This window comes from Malaclemys terrapin, chromosome 10, assembly GCF_027887155.1.
Source record: "Malaclemys terrapin pileata isolate rMalTer1 chromosome 10, rMalTer1.hap1, whole genome shotgun sequence".
NCBI lineage: Eukaryota > Metazoa > Chordata > Testudines > Emydidae > Malaclemys > Malaclemys terrapin.
This window is the reverse complement of record NC_071514.1, coordinates 75047788-75068538: the sequence shown is the minus strand read 5'-3', so window position 1 is coordinate 75068538 and position 20751 is coordinate 75047788. Positions and strand designations below refer to the sequence as shown.

Here is a 20751-nt window from a genome sequence, read left to right as displayed (position 1 = left end):
GCCCTTTGAGCCGCAGGGTTCCTGCTCCTTTTCCCACCTATTGTGGAAGGTCGCATTCCTGGTGGCGGTGACATCGGCGGGACAGGTCTCTGAAATTAAAGCCTTGACCTCAGAACCTCCGTACAAAGATAAGGTTTAGTTGCGGCCTCACCTGGTCTTCTTGCCAAAGGTGGTCTCCACCTTCCATATGAACCAGGACATCTTCCTCCTGGTGTTCTGTCCCAAACCGCACAAGACCAGTGAAGAGAGGCGTCTTCACTTCACGCCCTGGACATCCAGAGGGCCTTGGCTTTCTACTTAGAACGTACCAAGCCTTTCCATAAATCAACTCAACTCTTCATTGCTACAGCAGATAAGATGAAGGATCACCCAGTGTCCTCGCAGAGGATTTCCAATTGGATTACTTCGTGCATAAGGACCTGTTACGACCTGGTGGGGGCTCTGCTGTCACCAGTTGTCAGAGCCCATTCGATGAGAGCGCAGGTGTCTTTATTGGCCTTCCTGGTGCACATTCCTACCCAGGTTTCAGAGTAGCAGCCATGTTAGTCTGTATCTGCAAAAAGAACAGGAGTACTTGTGGCACCTTAGAGACTAACAAATTAATTTGTTAGTCTCTAAGGTGCCACAAGTACTCCTGTTCTTATTCCTATCCAGGACATCTGTAGAGCTGCAACGTGGTCCTCAGTCCACACGTTCATGTCTCATTATGTCATCACTCAGCAGGCCAGGGATGATGCTGGATTCGGCAGAGCTGTGCTGCAATCTACATGTCCGTGAACTCCTACCCACCTCCAGGGGTACTACTCGGGAATCACCTAATATGGAATGGGCATGAGTAAGCACTCGAAGAAGAAAAGACAGTTACCTTTTCCGTAACTGGTGTTCTTCGAGATGTGTTGCTCATGTCCATTCCACAACCCGCCCTCTTTCCCCACTGTTGGAGTTTTCTGGCAAGAAGGAACTGAGGGTAGGGAGAGCCAGCAGCGCTCCTTATACTGCACCATGCAGGCACCATTCCAGAGGGTGCCAGAGCCGGTCCCCTACGGATACTGCTGAGGGGGAAAACTTCCGGCACCGGTGCATATGGCGAGCACACACACCTCATATGTAATGGACATGAGCAGCACATCTCGCAGAACACCAGTTACAGAAATGATAACTGTCTTTTTTTCAGATTAAAATCTAATAATTTTAATTTACTAGGGTTAATGTTCCCTTGTATTGGGCTACATCTGTAATAATGCTTCAGTATATTGACTAGTACTGTTTCATATTAAGATACTAGATTTTTGTGTATTATGTTGTAGAGGCAAAAAAGCAGTATGCATTTCATAGTGAGATTTGTTACTCGCTCATTATTCTACTGTTGTTTTTAGAAGAAATACCCATTTTCTCAAACGAGTTTTCTTCCCTCTTTATATTTATAGCAAAATATACCAGCTTTCAAAACACAGTCTTACTATATGCAAATTGCACACATCAGTCTGACATTTTAGCCCAGCTCAGTTTTTACATATTTAAAATGTTTGCATGTGAGGCATTCAGAGAGTATTTGCAGACGTGCATTTGTTTTGCATGCTTTTAAAATGTACTGTATTTTTCAAATATGATGCAAAGTTATCCTATGTCTTGAGCAAGGTAGTCAGGATTCCTAGGTTCTTCGGCTTGCTCTCCCAGTGATTTGCTTGACACCTAGGGCAAGCCACTTAATCCTTCTGTACTTCCCTTTTGCCACCTGTACAATATATACTCTAACACCTAGGTCACAAGGACGTTGTGAGGCTTAGTTAATGTAATGCTGGTAAAGCACTTTGAATCATTATATAAAAGTGCTACGTGAGTGCTGAGTATTTTTATTATCCAGTATTTTATTTGAGCAATTATTTTTCTCATTTATTTTGTTACAGCTGGTCCAAAAATCCAAAAGAATGGAAATTTCAAAAGACCAGGCAGACTTGGCTTCTTTTGCACATGTATGAGAAAGAGAAGGTTTGTACTAACATCGCTTTTTATTTAGCAAAATAATATCTTAAAGCAAGTAGTTATAAATTAATTACGCCTATTTTTTGTTAACCAAATGTTACTGTGGTATCCCAACACGTTTGTAATTTTGTATTTAATCTGGACAAGGAGTCAATGTTTACATTTGATTCTAAAATCATCAGTGTTTAGAAATCATTTGTTACTGTAGCCTTTCAGAACAACTGGCAAGACACGTTTGCCAATCTCTGCTTTAAATCGTTTGTAGTTAATGCAGCAAGACTTAGACGAAAGGTCATAATAGACCAGAGATGGTTTGGAATGACCTTTCTCCTGTGTATACTCGATTGTTATAATTAATGTACAAAAAGTATTATTGCATTTTGAATTCAAATGAATGATAAATTTAGACCATATTTCAGCTGTATTGGTTAATCTGAACTTCTGAATGTGGAACCCAGTACTAAAATCATAGATACTCACATTTTAGGCAGCTGAAGCTGTTGCAGATACACATACGTAAGTATTTCACTGCATCAGGCCCTTAGTGAGGGTGACCACTTTGGTGAATATATTTTTATGCCTAAATTCTGCTCCCTCTTCTTTAGCCAATACAGTCTACCGAGTTCCAGTCATGAATAAAATACAAAAGAAAACCACTTTTTTTGTTCCTTCCCAAGTTCCATCTTCAGCTTCTGGTGGTGCCCAGTTAATAACTGAAGGTCCTGCAATAGGACAAAGTGGAATTCAGAGAGGAAGGTGTACTTGCTTCTGTCTATAAAGTCAGTTAGGACTGACTCTGTAAAATCCAGATGGTGGGTGACTGGTGTCATAGGTCTGGTTGAGCGCACCCTCTTAGCAGCTCCCTGGACTGTTGTGAGGGGATCCAGCCTGCTGGATCCTGTGTAATTTAAGACTCTGGAGTCTCAACAGATACCAGGCGTAACCCCAGTGTTGGAGCTGCTGGGCACCTTCTTGGAGTTCAGACCCTCTGTCCAGCACTCCAGCCTGAGATCTGAGATCTCTCCAGTCAAATTGCCTCTCCCCTGTTACCAGTTCTGACTCCTCGTGTAGTTTAAACTTGGTCTTTTCCAGAACTCCACTCAAAGGTGTGAGCCTTCTGGTTTACATCTTTGCGGGGGCCCGTGGCATGTGTAAGTGCTAAACACCTTCACAGTTATATAGTACTGTTGAACACTCAAGAGTTGATAATATTTGGTTTGCTTCTAGATAGATATTTCCATTTAATATGTTTGGCTCCTACATACCAACATTGCACTGTTGGACTGTACATGTTCAATTGATTTATTTCCTGTGGCATCAACAGCCCGCTGGAATATTGCCTCAGGCCTAATTCAGATTACATCAGGGAGATCGTCATTAAAAGAAAAGCTTCTGCAAAAATTATTCTCACTTATTAATAGTGATTATTTGAATTGTGTACAACAAACTCCCTGTCCTTTGGAGCCATGGCATCATTTTGTTGAAGAAAAATAATTTTTCAACCAGACGTTCTTAAATATTGTTTTGGTGACAATCTAAACTCGGAGGAAGATGTGATATTTGCCTTATTTATTTATTTATTTTTCCTGCCAAGCCCCGTTGGCGAGCTTATGCAGCCCTGTGGAACTAACTGTAGACAAAGCAAGTCTACAAACAGCAACCATTCTCCAGATAAGGCTAGAGGCAAGGAAACTGTTTGGAAGAGAGGAAATGAAACAAAAGCCAAGATAAATGGCAGTGGAAATGGTAGACAAAACCATAAACCCATTAAGTTTGTCTACCACTATTGCATATTCAGTGGAGGGAAAAATACATAGAATACTCTCTGGTTAACATGGTTCTTACTTGGAATAAATTATATAGCTAGATTAAAGAAATGTTTCAAAGGTTTTCGTTTGCCTTTCTTTGAGGCTGAAAACTAAATGCTTTATAGTCTTAAGAACAAAGCAGCCACATGATTCTCTCCACACATACAATTTCTAAGTTTAGCATAGACTACTAATTGCCCCTTTAAGCACTTTGCTTAAATTATATAATGATAGATATAATTATACATGATGAGGTCTGACTACACAAATAAAGTCTGGTAAAAAGAAGGGTAAATTTATATATGGATGTTTTGGCTAAAGTACAGAGTACACAGAGGCTGTTGAGTTCAAACATTCACTATAGAGAGAATTATTTCCATTAAAGGAATATTATCAACCTAATCCTCATATTTGTGTCTTATCTTTTTTGTCTGCTATTGTTACAAATTTACTGTAACTGAACCAGATTAGAAAACAAGAAGATTGTTTTATTTTTTCAGTATATTTACTTTATGCATTTGACAGCACTTTGTGTATAGTTAGTTTCATCACTATGCCTCTGGTTAATTTCCTTTTTCATGTAGGTTTTTAACAGGAGTGTTGTAACTGAAGAGTGATAGTTGGTTTCCCTACTGGATAAATTATAAGTCTGAATATAGACTTTGCTTTTGGTTTAGTGCTTTGTATTATCCTTCATTTACTATTACATTGTTAGAGGCTCATTTCCTCAGTTCACTGCAAATGATAGAACTTTCAGTCAGTGAAGTTACCGGGCTCAGTGATAGTGCAGAAATAACTTGTAAAGTTCATTATCTGTTAAAATTCTTTCTTCTGTAAAATGGTATTTCTCAAGTAGAATAAAAGCATACAGTCCTCTGTTAAGTAAGGCCCTGATCCTTCAAACGCCTGTGCATATGCTTCACTTTACACATATTGAATAGTCCTGTTGAAATCCTGTATAAAATTAAACATGTGCATAAATGTTTGCAGAACGGGTCATTTTAGCTTCTTCTGAATCACAGGGAAAATATTTTATTAATAACAGAGATTGCTGTCATAGAAATTGTACATACATTTAAGAAATGCTTTGTAGAAAATCAGGTTATGTGATCTTCTTGAAAATACATTATGGTTAAAAATGTGGAATAAACCAATGTCTAAAATGTCTTTATTGGATTATCAGTAATGTAAATACAACTTATTGGTTATAACAGCATTATATCCTAACTGAGGAAGCTAAAATGTAACCTATTACTAACTAACTAATGAGAAGGGAAGAGAGAAGAGAAAAAACAGATGGGGTGCTTGGAGACAGTGACACTGTTTCACATTAGGCATATTTTAGTTAAATGATTCTATCGGAGTCTGATTCACTGTGATCTAAAAATGGTTTCCATATGTCTGAATTTATCTGTTGTTGTTCAAACTAAATGTTAGCCCCTCCTATGATGGTTCTGTCAACGTCACAATCTATTGTTTGACAGTGGGTGGTATCTCTTCCCAGCAGCTCAGATAATTTTGGGCATTGAGGGTGGAAAGTTGCTATTATTATACGTATTCTGAGCTGTTTGGCCAAGTCTTTTCCTCAGATATGAACACACAACTCTCATTGAATTCAGTAGAACTTGCACACACATATCCAAGGATAGTATTTGGGCCACCGTTTTCTCCTTCAACAGCTCGTATAGGGTTGAGATGTTGGTCAGTAAGTGGAGGGATGTACTAATAGGTGTTTCAGCATTTGTTGTGATTACATTTTGCTTAGAGTGTTATCCTAAAAGCTGAGCACAGAGCAAATATGTAATGATTGTCTCCCACAATGATTAGCACACTGCCAATAAATATCCCCATTTGAGTTGAGAATTGCTTGCATCTAATAACCATGTATTCCTGATAGTTGTTCGACTCAGCCCTGTATATATTCAGCCTGGTGCCATCACATGACTTTAATTGTCAGCTGAGATTTTCTCCCATCACGTAACTTACATTGTCAATTATCTCTCTTCTTAAAGGTTCCAGATGAATATTTCTCTATTTTATTGGACTATCTGGAGGGGCTTAAAGGCAGCGCGCGAGATGTAACCATGCAGAAAGCTGAAGCTCTTATGAAAGAATATGACAATTCGGATACAGAAGATCCAGACCTGTTGGAGAAGTGTGAGCGCATACGAAAAGTTTTACAGCTATTATCATGAAAGTGTGTAAACCTGGTCATTAGATTTCTAGATTCGCCTGTCTTTATCATTGTATGGAGAACAGGTGAAATGCAACAAATAACTTCCAAAAAAATATGTAAATACATGTTTTTTCATTAAGAATTGTAATTATGATAAGATTTCATGTTTCCATTGCTCATTGTACAGTGTTTTAAAATCAATCATTAAACAGTTTATAAGGAGACTGTAATCAAAACGAACCATAGTGTTTGCCCATTATTAAACATTCTATTTTGGCTCCATCAAGTAATTTTTGCATGTCTTGGAAATGAGTGGAAACATCCGTCTCACTTTAGTTCTTCACGTATCAACATGTAATTACTATTAACTGATGAGAGGAGCTTTGTGTCTCTTAATAAAAGCAAAACAACCAACAGAAAGCCTGGAGGTTCTTTCACAAAGGGTAGTTTTAAAAGCGAATGTAAAGCACAGTGCTTTATCAGCCAGCTGTAATCTGTCACTTTCAGCTTTAGCAGCATGTCATTTGGATTTGGGAAAGACCATTTTCAGTCTGTCGAACATGGGTTTATAACACATTTACTTATTAGCAATTTAAGCAAAGATCTGGAGAGTGTCGGCTTTGTTCGTTTTCCTCTGGATATTGAAAGTTTTTGGGGTGCTTTATGGCAATAGCTACGTATTCAGAAAATGTAGAGATGTGAATAGTCCAAATCAGATGTCCATTGTGAAATCACCCAATCATACCTTTAGTAAGATGCTATCCATAACAGGAAATGCTGTGTTAGAACATTTTGTGTTCAGCCTGACAAATTACATCTTCATCTTTCTCTTGTAATTGTTTTCCAGTTGAGTTAATCTGTATTCAGCTGCTTCAACTAGGGAACATTTGTATCCTAGGAGAACGCTGAAGACCAGACTTTTATGCAAAAAACAAGGGCATTAATTACTCAAAAGTTTGAGATCTCACTTTAATAACAATACGAATTGAGTACTTGTTCCTAACCAGCACTCATGACCTGATTCTCAAAAGGTTTTGTAATTACAGCATTTGGCTGGATTTTGACAACCTACACATACATGAATTGCTGTAACTTTTGAAATATACAGCCAGTTATAAACGCAGCTTATACATAGTGACCTCTTTAAGACAATTATTTTGGGAGCCAAAAATTTTGAGTGATCTAACATGTGCTGTTCTAATATGGTAACTATTATGGAATTTAACATAGTGGGTGAGCCAAGATATAAGAAAGAGAACAAAACAACAGAGAGTGCCTGTTAATCCCCAGAGCAGAAACAGTGAGGACACACATATTGCTTATGGACATTTTCTTACTTACCAGTTGTGCTACCTGGCTCCCTTCTCATTCTCTCGCATTTTTCCCCTTCTTGCCATATCTTCATCTCTATTGTTTTTTTTCATTTCCTCCTTTTTTGCATTTGCTCCACTCACTTCTCATTTGTATCCTTTTTCCATTTTTTTTTTTTTTTACTACAAGCATAGGCAGCAGCAGATTAAAATTAAAATCAAACAAAACCTAAAGAGCTTCATGCTTTCCCCCAAGATGAAGTTCAGTTGGAAGATAAAATGGGAAGCTCAAGAAGATATCCTCATCTCATAAACACTGGTTTTGCTTCTTCAGATGTGCACTCTGATGTCTGCTGGTCTCAGTGTAGTTTACCATCCAAGATTATGTGAAGGCGGTAATATCACACCTCTTGTATTTAGAGTAGCATTCAGAATATTAAATCATCTGTTTTTTCTGTGCTAATGTGAAAAGGAGCAGTTCCATTTGCATGAGTAGACTGTGTTGGCAAACTACCTTGAATGTAGAACATAGGTTCTCCCTTTTTCCACTTAATTCACCTGACCCTAATAGAGTCATAAGATTTCCTCCTGCCCCCATAAGGATGGGAGGTCCCTCATTTCCACCTGTTTCTTAAGATCCCTTTCACCTTTAGATTGATGTAATTTGAAGGAATCTTGAACAGGGCCTGTCTGTAGATGAGTGGCTGCATGGCAAATTAGGTAGATAAAAGCATAGAGGCCACATGTCATGAAAGAAGGCATGGAGACAGGTACACAAAGTCCTCCTATACCATATCCCAAGTCACCAATCAGTGTTTAGGTGGCCTGTCTCATCTACTTTCTTCAGGAGGGTAAATCTGTGTGGAAGCCATTTAATTATACTAATAGTCCTGCATGCATTTTGGAGCACAGTTGTCAATCAACTTGTTGTTCTGCTTAATCTAATTCTATCATTGACGTGTCTCAGAGAACGCCATCGTACCCATGTGCTGCCGGCTGGCCTGAGGCTGATATATGAGCACTGTTGGCTGTCTGGAAGACGAGGAGATCCAGAGCCAACTGAATTGAATCATTCACAATAAATAACTGAGATGAAAAGCAACTGGATGAGATGAGGTTCAGAACAGCAAGTGGTGACACAAGGAACTAACGGTCCTATATAATAAGGGCTGGGTCAATAACAGTAGGGTTGGCTCAGGGCAGAAAATATGCCCCTTTTATGATGAGGTTGACTGAATTCTAAAGACTTGCCCATTCATGCAGCCAACACCAAGGTACCATGTAGTTCAGCAGAGAAAGATGAGAAAGAACCAGAGATGAGGGGTCTTCTGTATCAGGCATGTCTTTTTCTGTTGTTGTTGTTGTTAGATTAATCAGTGTGGCTAATTCTGAAGGCTTGGGAGAGTGGGGGGAAGTGTTTTCTAGGTTCCTCTCAAAGCCAATGGTGATGTTTGTTAGAGAAGTGATATAGCCTTGTATGAGAGCAGAAATACCCATCTCCACCAGATCCCATTCCTTCCCTTTCCCCTCTTTTATACTGGCATGTTCTAAGCCACTCCCCAATACTAGAAATTATTAGGTAAAAGGAACCTAAAACTTCATGTATTGTATTGCTACTGTATATTTGTTAGCTTAAAGTTACCAGGGCTCTTAATTCCTCAGTGTTCTAAGTTCCATCTTTGGTCTAACATTGTAATTAAAACAGGAAAGGGCAAATTGTGGTCTTTGATTCTCTTAATAATACTTTGCACTTCTACAGACCCTTTCACTGGAGAATCTCACACTGATTTATGAACAAGTCTTTCAGAAAACTTGTAGGAAAGTAGGTATATGTTGTTAGCTGCATTTTACAGATGAGAAGTCTCAGGCACAGAAGCACAGGAAGTTAGGTGCCTTAATACCTTTGAGGATCTGAACCAGAGAGCTTGACCAAGATCCCAAGGAAAGTTAGTAGTTGTTCTGGCAATAGAACCCAGGACTTCTGACTTGCCATCCCGTGAACTAACCACTAAGCCATACTCCAGCTTCTTACACAGTTCACTATTTTAAATGTTTTTGTTTGTTTGTTTAATACAGATAACAAGGCCTCCTCTTCGATATTTTAAGTTCTAAAAATCTATATTTTCATTAAAATCTTGTAAGCAGTCTAGCCTATGGAAGGCATTTGGGTTTGTCACTTGCTTAGCTTTTTTGTCTGTATAGTCATTTTAAAATTTTCAATATTTTATAACACTTGTAGCTTAGATACTCAGCAAATGTGTTAATATGAATTGACAAAATCACGTGTCTGCTTCTCTTTTAATCAGCCAATTGTATTGTTAATAAAAATCAAATCCAAGACTAGAAGTAATAGTTTGTACCGACTGAGAAATTACATTTTCTTCTGCTGACTCTAATTGCCTTTCAACTGAGTTAAACTGTATTGTGTGGCTCTGACTAGGAGAATTTGTACACTAGGAAAATGCTGAAGTCAGGACTTCTCATGCAAAATATAAAAACATTAATTACTCAAAATTGCTTAAAGCTGGAGATGTGCCTCTAATGACAATACTAATTACTAAAAATTTGACACTGTAGAAGAGTTCTCTTTAATTTGGATGATCTCCACTGTGTTTTGTGCATCTTCTTGGTTATCTAGTGTCTGCTCTCACTTTTAATTTGTTACCATGGTTCTAAAATTACTGAGGAAATGGATTCTCCATCCTCATTTAGGAAGCAGAAATTGTAGATATTGAATGTGTAGTTCATTTTTTACCCAGTGCAGGATGGCTCTGTTTTATTGGTAGGTTAATTTTAAAGAAGGGTGGACCTAGTCTGATCTCACACCTTCTAGTTACTATGGGTACGTCCAGACTACCCGCCGTACTGACAGGTAGCGATTGATTTATCGGGGGTCGATATATCGCGTCTCGTTAAGACGCGATATATCGATCGCCGAACGCGCTCCCCGTCGACTCCGGAACTCCACGGTAGCGGACTCGACGGGGGAGCCGCGGCCATCGATCCCGCGCCGTGTGGACCCCAGATAAATCGATCTAAGATACTTCGACTTCAGCTACGTTATTCACGTAGCTGAAGTTGCGTATCTTAGATAGATTCTCCCCCCACCCCCCCAGTGTAGACCAGCCCTTAGAAATTCTTCTTCTTCTTCCCACCCACTACATGGACCAGAGCAGAGCAACAGCCATTAAAAAAGAGCGATCCAGTGTCAAACTTATGCATTTTTGGAGAACAGCATGAAAGATATGAGTGCAGCTTAACCTACAGTATTAAATGTACAGCATAAACCATCAGATAGTATATTCAGTCTATAAATAATTTACACACCAATAACTACAGGAAAGGAACCTGTGCAACCTTCATTCACTCTCCGGGTGCGTAAACGTTACAACACAGTCATGAATTGCATGATCACGTACTATTTTTTCCACTGAGTAAAACAGATATCAAACATTTTTAATTGGTGAAGCTCTGTATTTTCCACCTTTTAAGAAGTCAATATCTTTTTCTGTTTCCAAAAATTAGATCTACATCGTTATGCTGAAGCCATGTGAGTGACTGGGGGGAGGGGGTCAATTCTGCACCATTGAAATCAATGGGAACTTTGCTATTGATTTCACTGGGCCCAGGATAAGGTGAGAGATGTCATTTGATTGAATGTTTAATTTTTTAAAAAAAGTTTTCCAAAGATCTGGATTTTGTTATTAGTGTATAATCCAAATATTGAACTAGTGTTAATTAAACTAAATCAGGTTTTATCAGCTTGTTGAAGCTTGAAGAAGCAGCTCCAAAGTTAGGAAATGCCTGTAGGCATGTAACTTTAATTCTGCCCCCTTGTGCAGCCAGTCGGGGCAGTTAATAAGGCTTTTTTGTTTAAAAAAAAAATAGTATGCATGTAATGAAAGACTTTTATAACGTACACACACAAGGAGGTAGAATTAAGGTTGCATGGGCAACAATAAATATGGCATATCCTAACTTTCAATTGCTTCACTTCCAACCTCTATGACATTCTTGTAATATAGTTTTTGTGATTTCCTAGTTTTTTGTGGGGGAGGTTAAATGACTTTCTAAAAATTAGGTACAAACATAAGGGTTTGAACCCTGCATTGCAGCACAGATGTCTACACCTTGAGCCTAACCATAGTGGCTGGTAGCAGGAGAAAGCTGTTATCCCAGAGTAGAAATGGGCCACTGGTCCCATGTGCTGTGCCCAGAGATGGTCAAGGATAGCCTGACCCCACGCGCTCTCTCTCTCTCTCTCTTCCCCCTCTAGCTCCCAGGAAGTGGGGGCACCTGCCCCAGGCAGTGTCCCAGAGGAAGGTGATGGGGCACAGGTCCAGAGATTTAATCGGGAATTTTCCCTGCTGCTACAGCCGCTCTGGGACCTCTACACTGTTCTCAATGCAGCAAGTGCTACTCCTGCTCCTGCTCTGGTGGGAGCATGACCCCAGCTCTTTAGAATGTTCACGCTCCGTTATTTTGGCATGCTGCCAACTTTCTTCTGAAACATGCAAGCAAGAGAAGGGAAATAGTGATTTAATTGTTTATAACAGCTCAATCTGAAAGGAATTTAATGGAACAAAGAAAAGGCACTTTCCTAGCCAAATAATTTCTTCCTGCTGAATTTCAAAGGCCCGCTGCAAACAATAGTGGTGTTAGCGCTTCTCAAATAAACAATCTTTTATCATGGAAAATGTGAAGCAACCTAAACTGGGGGGATCTCCCCCATAATTACACGATTCATTTTTTTTTAAAAATGAGCTAATGAGATGTATGTGTAACTAAAACATCACATGTTCTTTTACTGTTGTAATGCTCATCCTTCATATACACCAATCCTTTCAACCCTGTCTGGGTCATCCTTTGCTGTGCTACGTCTAAATTAAATTGTGAGCTTCCGAAGGCAAGAACCTGGCTGTGGTTTGACTGTAAGTGTCCATGTGTACCTGTGGCACTGTTGAAATAAACATCTGCAGTTGGGCTGGCTTGGAACCAAAGCATGACTTTGAAACTGGATGTTTGTCTGCACTATTCTAATGGAGCTATAAAGGATGCTTTGGTAGCATCCTTTAAATTAGCTATACCTCCCTAAGCTTCATGAAATTGCAACAATATAGTACCGGGATACAGTGCTGCTCATTGAATGGGTGTGTGAACCAGGGCATCCATCTATGGGGAATTCTGTGAGTCGCAACAGCAAGACAACAGCCACCCCTCTGCATTCTTAAGCAGAACCAGCCATATCTCTTGCTTGAATGTAATGCCCCATTTACGGGCTGCTGCTAGTCACAACCAGTTATTTCAAACTATTTCTGTCCACAGGCTGAAAGTGGCTAGGATGAAGCCCATAGTCAAAACTAAACCTTCTATTGGGGGTGCATGAATAAATGCAAACAACCTCTTTGTCTTTCACAAAGGAAGGATGTCCTGCAGAAGAGGAGGTCCTGCAAAATGCCGGAAGTTGCCCACCTGCCCCCCTATTTATTTGTTGCCTTTGCCCTGTTAAAAATGGCCCACTCAACCTGTGAGTGGGCACGGTTACATGGACATGATTGCCCGGAGCAAAGAAACCACGTATGGAGCATGAAACATGCCTGAGGGCAGGAATGATGGTAAGGAACGTAACCTCCTGAAGCTGTGGGCTTATGGTTAAGGCAACATGCCACCTGTCATGACTCTTGGCTGCCATAACATCTCAATATTTAAAAAAAAATAGTCTCCATGTTACATGAGGAGAGTTTTTGTCCTTGTTGAATTGTACTCTGTGGTGTGCAGAGGGGAACAACTTGTAACTTCTTTGAACTGTGTTTGAAGTTCCCTCTTAGGGTCTAAACAACTGAAAAACAGCACTGTTCCTTTTTATAGGGTCTTGCATACAACTATTGTGAAAGAGGTGGAATACATGTAAAAAAACTTTAATTCATGTGTAAGTATGCTGAATAGCAGCACAAAGCCGACTCATCTCCTTCAGGACATCTCAGTCCAAAGGAGAAGAATGCAGAGGTATTTACTTTTTATGACATTAACCAAACTATAATAATAGTATTTAGCACTTGGAATGTACTCACATGTTCAAAGTGCTTTGCAAATATCTCCTGTCATCTGTGAGTAAATCTGAGCCATCATCCAGATGCTCTCCTACAACTGGAAGCAGAATCTGTCTAAGATCATATATGGATCTCATTACCACAGTATCTGAGCACCATGCAATATTGAATATATTTATCCCAGCTATACACCTGTGAGATAGGGAAGTGCTATTATCTGAAGCTAAGTGACTTCTCCAAAATCACAGAGGAAATCTGTGATGGGACAGTGGGGTTCAATTCCCTGCTCCCAGTGTCCTAGGCTAGAGTCCTAATCATTGGACCATCTTTCTTCTTTGGAGTAGAACTTGGAGTAACTTAACTGAAGTCAGCAGCTTTGCTCTGGATTTAAATTGGTTCAAACTGGAGCGAAACTCCAGTTTCACTCTGCTCTGTGGGATCACAATTCCTGCACCTCACAGACCTCGTCATGCCTGTGGACTGTGCACCACTACCAGAAGTGGAGCTGCCAGAACAGGGGAGATAAGCTGCCTGCCCAATGCTCATGTGAAGAGCCAGCACAAGGGATAGTGGATGACTTGTGAATGGAGAAAGAGAGCTGGTGCTGGCGGAAAGGGGATAACTCTGGTACTGGAAAAAGGGGAGATTACACTGGGGTGAAATCTGTCTTCTTTCAAATTTGTTTTTCTCTGGATGGGTAAAAAGGTAAGCAATTAAAAAGCATGGAGAGGGGAAATTTTGAAGTTTTGCTTTAAGACTCTTCCACAAGTCACCATACTCTGGTTTTATCACAAAGCACCTGGATGCTATCAACTCCTAATCTGCAGTCCTCATTCAAACAAAACTCCCTGGATGTCTGTAGGAGCTTTGCCTGACTGAATATCTTTGACTTGCATCATAGAACTCAGCTTGTGGTCAGTTGTCTAATGGTGAAGCCTATTGCATAAATGCAACCAAATATTAGCTGCCCCTAATAAACTCCTCTTTGTAGCTTTCATTGCTTGTTACAAATAGGAACTTTGTTTTTTCTTGGGTCTAAACGAAGAAAAACTCCTACATGTTTTAATTTAAAGCCTTGGTTATTTTTTTTCCCACAATGCGCTTTTTGTACCAAAATGATGAAAAACCTTCAATAAACAGATGATTGCATTACAAATGTTACACTGTGAATTACCCTGTGTTCTTGCTTTCCTTCCTGGAGGAGAAGTTCCTAAGCAAATTATAGTTAAGCCTAATTAATATGTGGAAAAGTTTAGCCAAGTGAATTAGTACAGAAAACCAGGACGAAAACCATTCCTCAAAGTTAGATAAAATCTTACAGTTAAATGCAGGAGTTGGCCTCAGTCTCAAAATAGCCTGGATAGCTGTTTGGATTTCAAATTTTTGTAACATTTAAATAAAAATTGAGGCAAAAAGTGACCATCAATGCAGCAATTTGTCATGAAATAATACTCTGCATTTTATTAAATCATATTACTTTATTATTTTTTAAAAACAGTATATAGCGGAGAACAGGCTATGAAACTATAGTCATATTGACAATTGTTTACAGAGATTGGCTGAGTCATAGAAAATGTTGAATGGCTTTGTTATGTATATAAAATATCTCCAGGGGGCCCCCTCTTCGTTTTCTAAATAATTTTGAATAGTATTTCAGCTGTCTTTGAACAAAGCAAAAACCAAAACTGCTAATGCAAAGAGATCAAGAATACATCAGTGACATTGTTTCATTAAAAACAACGAGGAGTCCTTGTGGCACCTTAGAGACTAACAAATGTATTTGGGCATAAGCTTTCGTGGGCTAAAACCCACTTCATTAGATGCATGGACTGCAAAATATAGTAAGCAGTATATATATACAGCATGTGAAAAGATGGGAGTTGCCTTACCAAGTGGGGGGTCAGTGCTAATGAGGCCAATTCAATTAAGGTGGAAGTGGCCTATTCTCAACAGTTGACAAGAGGGGGTGAATATCAAGAGAGGGAACGTTACTTTTGTCGTGAGGCCAATGCAATCAAGGTGGATGTCGGCCATTGCCAACAGTTGACAAGAAGGTGTGAGTATCAGCAGAGGGGAAATTACTTTTTGTAGTGACCCATTCACTCCCAGTCTTTATTCAGGTCTAATTTGATGGTGTCCATTTGGCAAATTAATTACAGTTCTGCAGTTTCTCGTTGAAGTCTGTTTTTGAAGTTTTTTGTTGAAGAAGTCCAGATTGCAAATTAATTTCAGTGTCCAGTTCTGGTGTTCATAGCTTTGAGGTTCTACTGTACTTGTCACCATTCCTCTAAAGAGCACGCCGAGCCTTACATGGGGAAGTGTATTTTATTATCCCTATATTACAGATAGGGAAACAGAGGAAAAGTAGTTAAGATTTGCCAAGGTCACACAGCAATCAAGGCAGACCTGCAAATAGAACTCAGGTCTCCTGGCTTCTACTTCCCACCTCTGTCTTCTAGTTCATGGTACCTTATTAAAAATGTAAATGCAAACAGATAAAGCCTATCCACCTTGAAACCTTCCCATTAATATTTTGTCCTTTTGACTCTTTTCCTTGCAGAATAAACTGGTGGATTGGGACTCAGATCAGAGACTTGGTATCTAGATGGGACATGCCTGCTAAATACGGAAAAGGAAACCAGAAAGAACCACCGTAACCTCAGAATGCCCAAAAGACCAGGACAGAAGAGAGGGGGAGGTTTGCTTCTATTCTGAGATTAAAGATTATTCAATAGCTGTAGGCTACTGTTCAAAATACTTTGTGATTACTATGTTTAAAGATGCCAAAAGCGATTCTGGTATGATAGTCATCAAACCAATGTTTATAAGACGTTGTATTCTAGAAAATATCCTTTCTTCCAATGTACCACTGACTTGAAGCTAGGAGTTGAAAATATGTTGGCATTTTAACCAAATCATGAAATCTGAGTAATTCACAGCCCTGTGGGATGGTGCAATCAAACATAAATTAAAGCATTCGATACATTGCCAGAATGCAGTGGTGAATCCATTTGTACCAAGGGAAACTTTAGCCACGTGGCCCATTCCTCTTTTAAACTAGAGTAGCCAGCAATGCCATGGTCCATTCCTTTGGGTTTGTCTCAGCTCTATGTTGTTCATGTATTTTTACGGGCTGTACACAGACTCAGTATCCAATAATAGCAAACCCTCATGTGGAACATGAAGAGTCACGAACCAGAGTAAACGTCCAAAAGGAAACTGGATTTTGAAATTCAGCTGCATCTCACTCTACAGAAAATCCACAGTTAATGCTCCTATCACTTATATGGACAACCGTTAGAAAGCAAGCCCCTTTTATGGGAGGTTATGATACCTAACCACCTTCTCTAGTGTGGCTAAGAAAGAACAATACACCTCTACCTTGATATAACGCTGTCCCCGGGAGCCAAAAAATCTTTCCGCGTTATAGGTGAAACTGCGTTATATCGAACTTGCTTTGATCCGCTGGGGCACGCAGCCCCGCCCCCCCTCCCCCCCCCCGGAGCGCTGCTTTACCGCGTTATATCCGAATTCGTGTTGTATCAGGTGGCGTTATATCGAGGTAGAGGTGTAATACCGCAAATTATGGGCCAAATCCTCACATGAATAAAGAACACCAAGTTTAGCCATAGTCACTGAATATCCTTGGCAGAGTTCCACCATATCAGCTAACCTGTGCATTGTGCATACCAAAAATATTAGCAGGTGTAATTATGCACATGAACAAAGGGGTCAGTTCATTTCATTTTGCCAGCGGGCACTTTCTGAACCCTAGATTTGGAAGAGTAAGTTAATGTTATTGAAACTGGTATTTGTAATACTGCCTCCTGCAAAATGCTGAGTGGTTATCCTCCTGTTGAAGTCAATGGAATTACTCTCATTCACATTTAAACTAATGGCAAAATTCCTACTGTCATCAGTAGGGACAGAATCAGGCCAAATGGCAGTTGTGGACACATGCCCAAAAGTAGCTTTTCATCCCAGGATTCAACTCTTTCTGAACTCCCCTCTCAAAATCACCCCATTCCGAAGAGGCCTGGGTAAACTGGATGAAGAGAAAAGGGAATGTCTGTTGAATCGTTGTAGGTCGCTACACACAGTCTAAGCGCTCAGGATTTCTTCAATTCTGGAATTAAGTGGTGGCTTGCTGTAAGACACACATCTTGTAGCCACTGTTGAATAATTCAGTAGTGATGTGGGAGTGACACCTGGTGGCTCATGGATTTGGGATAATAGTCAGGCTAAGTTGTGTAGTTTTGTCCCGTTCTGGTTGTGAGTGACCATCACTCAAGAAGTGTGAAAATGACTCAGTAACTTCTGCTTAGGATATTTTATGGTGATTATGAAATCGCTCTGCATTATAAAAAGTGCAAACGCTTTAACAATGACTCCTAAGACTTTATTCTGACAGCTAGGTTTACCTTATCATAAGCTTAAAACTATACTGTGTACGATACAATGATTGTTTCCCATCATCTCCTGACTTAAGGGCTCTAGAGCAGTGAAAAGAGATTCTAATTCCTGGTTAGAAGGTCCCACATTTCAGCACATTTTAAAGAAGTTTCTATGTTTGTGTCAAAATGTTCACCATTGATATGATGGCAAAAGACTATTCTTCACAGGCAACATTTTCACCTTTTCTATTTTGACCAATTCAGAAAAAATGTGAAAATGGTAATGGTGATGCAACTTGCAAAATTCCATGGAAAAATTCGGAAATGTTTCTGAATTTTGTGAGGGTTACAATATTATTACCAAATGAGCAAGCATTATTAACGCACAATTTTTTTTACCAGACCAAGCCCATGCATTTTATGACAATTTCCGTTTTTGCAAGCTAACACTTTATGAAGCAAACATTGTTTGATTTAATGCCTGTTTCCTGAAGGCTCTGGCGGGACCTGAAAGCACACTGAAGAGGGGAGAAATTTTGGAAATTGTTAGGATCCTATGGAAAGGCAGATAAGCCCCTTGTTTGCTTGCTTTGGACTTGGTAATTGTACACACTGTTTATTTGGACTTCTAAATTTGATACAGTTTAACTTGAAGTCATTGATTAAAAATTAATCTTTCTGAGATAAAAAGGGAAAACATTGCTCCCTTCTGTGAAGTTCTCATTGTCATGTAATCTGGCCAGGTTCAGGGACATTGACACATGGAATAGTTTAGAGACTCCAGGACATGTTTTACGTTCTTCCCATTTGGCAAAATGTACCTATTCGTGACAGCTTAGCTTATTTTATTATCCCCTGGGACATCAGTCCCAGTTGGTGATTTTACAATGCAACCTAATTCTGTAGAGTGTCTATTGGAAGGTATCCTGAGTTCTAATCCTGACTTGTGTGGTCTTTTACTAGTCACTTCACCTTTCTTTCTGAAAATCCCCATTTGCAAAATGGAGACAATAACATCCTTCTTACTAGAGTTCACTTAACATTTACATAAAGAATGATGTGCTATCATTCATCAAGGCTGAGCTGACCCATGGACCCAAGGGCATCAGAGAGATGCTAAAGAAAATGATGGTTTTATTCTGGAAAGCATTACAAGGAAACTGGAGAACTGGTATGCAACTCTGGCCCTTGATCTTCTACTTTCTTTTAGTTAACTACTGGCAAAATCAAAACTAAAAACCCCATCAAACCCTCCCAATAATAACTCACGTCCCTGAGCCCTATTTATGGAGAAGAGTCTACATTAAGTGGCATCAATTCTAGCCTATTAGCAAGAAGTTGTTGCTTTTTTAAAGTTTAAGGACTGGAATGCACCTACTAATTTCCATAATCAAAAGTAGTTTGGCGCTGTGTGTGCTGTAGTAGCTACCTAAGAGATGGAATAGAACTTCTTTGAGGAATCCAAAGTTCTGGATTGGGCCCCGCTCTAGCTACAATGAGATAAATTAAGGGTGACGAATCAGCTTTTCTGTGCTCGTTTGAGTCCCAGCTGATGGCAGGTGTTAATTAAGGTTCCAAGAGAAGGCGCCACGGGTGCTCATGCTGTTCAATGGGCCGTTCAAAATAACATTCAAAACATAGTTTGAAAGAAAAATAATCGTAAATGGTCTTGAACGTTTTATTTGGAAACTTATAAGCTGTGGTGGCTGCCAGGGGCACAGAGCCCAACCACCAAACAGCTGATAGTGCCAGCATTAGACGTTGCAATAGACCACCCACATCACATTGGCCTTCAACTCCCCCCGTCTCCCTCAGCTCCTTCCTTGTCTATCTGCAGTTTGACACTAGTACTACAAGCTAGTTATGCACTAACTAGCCCCATTTCCTGCTTCACTTATTACCTTCCTGGAGTACAAGCTCCCATCTGTACACCTCTACAGCCTTGAGTTCACTTAGCAGTGGGCATGTGGAAACTGGGAAGCCCAGTCACAAGAAGAGTGTTGTATGTCCCAGTTTGCACAGGGCCCCCTAAAACCAAGTGCTTGCCTTGCCTATAGGCCTGACACCGTTGTCTCAACCAACTTGTAAGCTAGCACAGCAAGGCAAACACATCCGTCCTTCAAGCTGTGAGGGAGTGCTGGATTTTTGAGTGCACATCTAGTAACTCAGCTATATAACAGCCTGGGACTGTGGGGACAGGAGCCCTGGGTGTTATTCCTGATTCTGCCTGTGCTTTCTTATGTGAGTTGGATGTAAATCTAACAGCCACCTGCCTCCTGGGGAGGTCTTGAGGATGAATTGATATTTGGAACACGATTTGAAATCTTTGGAGGACAAATGCTAGAAATAGTGTTGTTTTTATCATTCCATAGATGGCAGCCAAGCTTACTGGTAAACCACCCTGCCTGCCCATGGGCAGCAGGTGAACTGGCCCTTGGGGGAGGCTAGTCCCCGGCCCCTTCCCTTCTGCCCAAGGCCCCTCCCCTGCCCCTTCTTTTCCACCCCAACCCCCCAGATCCCAGAGCACCCCCACCACAGCCGCCAGCCTCCCCATTCTAGCCCCTGGTGGCCCAAGTGCCCCCAGTCCCGGAGCCCCGGGCAGGCGGCCCCAGCACCCCTAGCCTGAGCTCTGGGCAGGTGGCGTGGCTGCAGCACCCCCCAAGCCCAGCCCCAGAGCGCCGGGTAGGTGGCATAGTCCCAGTGCCCCCAACCCTAGGCCCGGAGCGCCAGGTGGGTGGCGCATGGATGGGGCCATGCTGGGCTGTTTGGGAAGGCTCAGTCTTCCCCAGCCTATGATACCCACCACCCATGTCCCTGTCCCAAAGAGCTGCCTACAGAGGCGAATACAATGTAACAGGGAGAAGATTGCTCACAGGCATGGATGCAGAGAGATCATCAGTATAGGGAGGCGATGGAGTTTAAAAAGGATTCATTGGAGTAGAAATCTCCAGATCGAAGGAAGAGAGAGAAAAGATGTTGGTTTTCTATATGTGGTATTTATTCATAATTAAACTCAAGATAGAGATTGGG

At 40.5% G+C, this 20751-nt stretch overlaps 1 protein-coding gene across 4 annotated transcripts in view; it reads left to right on the top strand.

Annotated features, from left to right (window-relative positions):
- C10H7orf50 (chromosome 10 C7orf50 homolog) overlaps positions 1 to 7318 on the top strand; it is a 192038-nt gene extending 184720 nt beyond the window's left edge. For all 4 annotated transcript variants that reach the window (XM_054041239.1, XM_054041240.1, XM_054041241.1 and 1 more), the window contains 2 exons: positions 1908 to 1989; positions 5804 to 7318. In XM_054041239.1, the coding sequence (XP_053897214.1) occupies positions 1908 to 1989; positions 5804 to 5986 (265 nt within the window). In that variant the 3' untranslated portion in view covers positions 5987 to 7318. The remainder of the gene's footprint in view (positions 1 to 1907; positions 1990 to 5803) is intronic.
- Positions 7319 to 20751: the final 13433 nt, after the last annotated feature.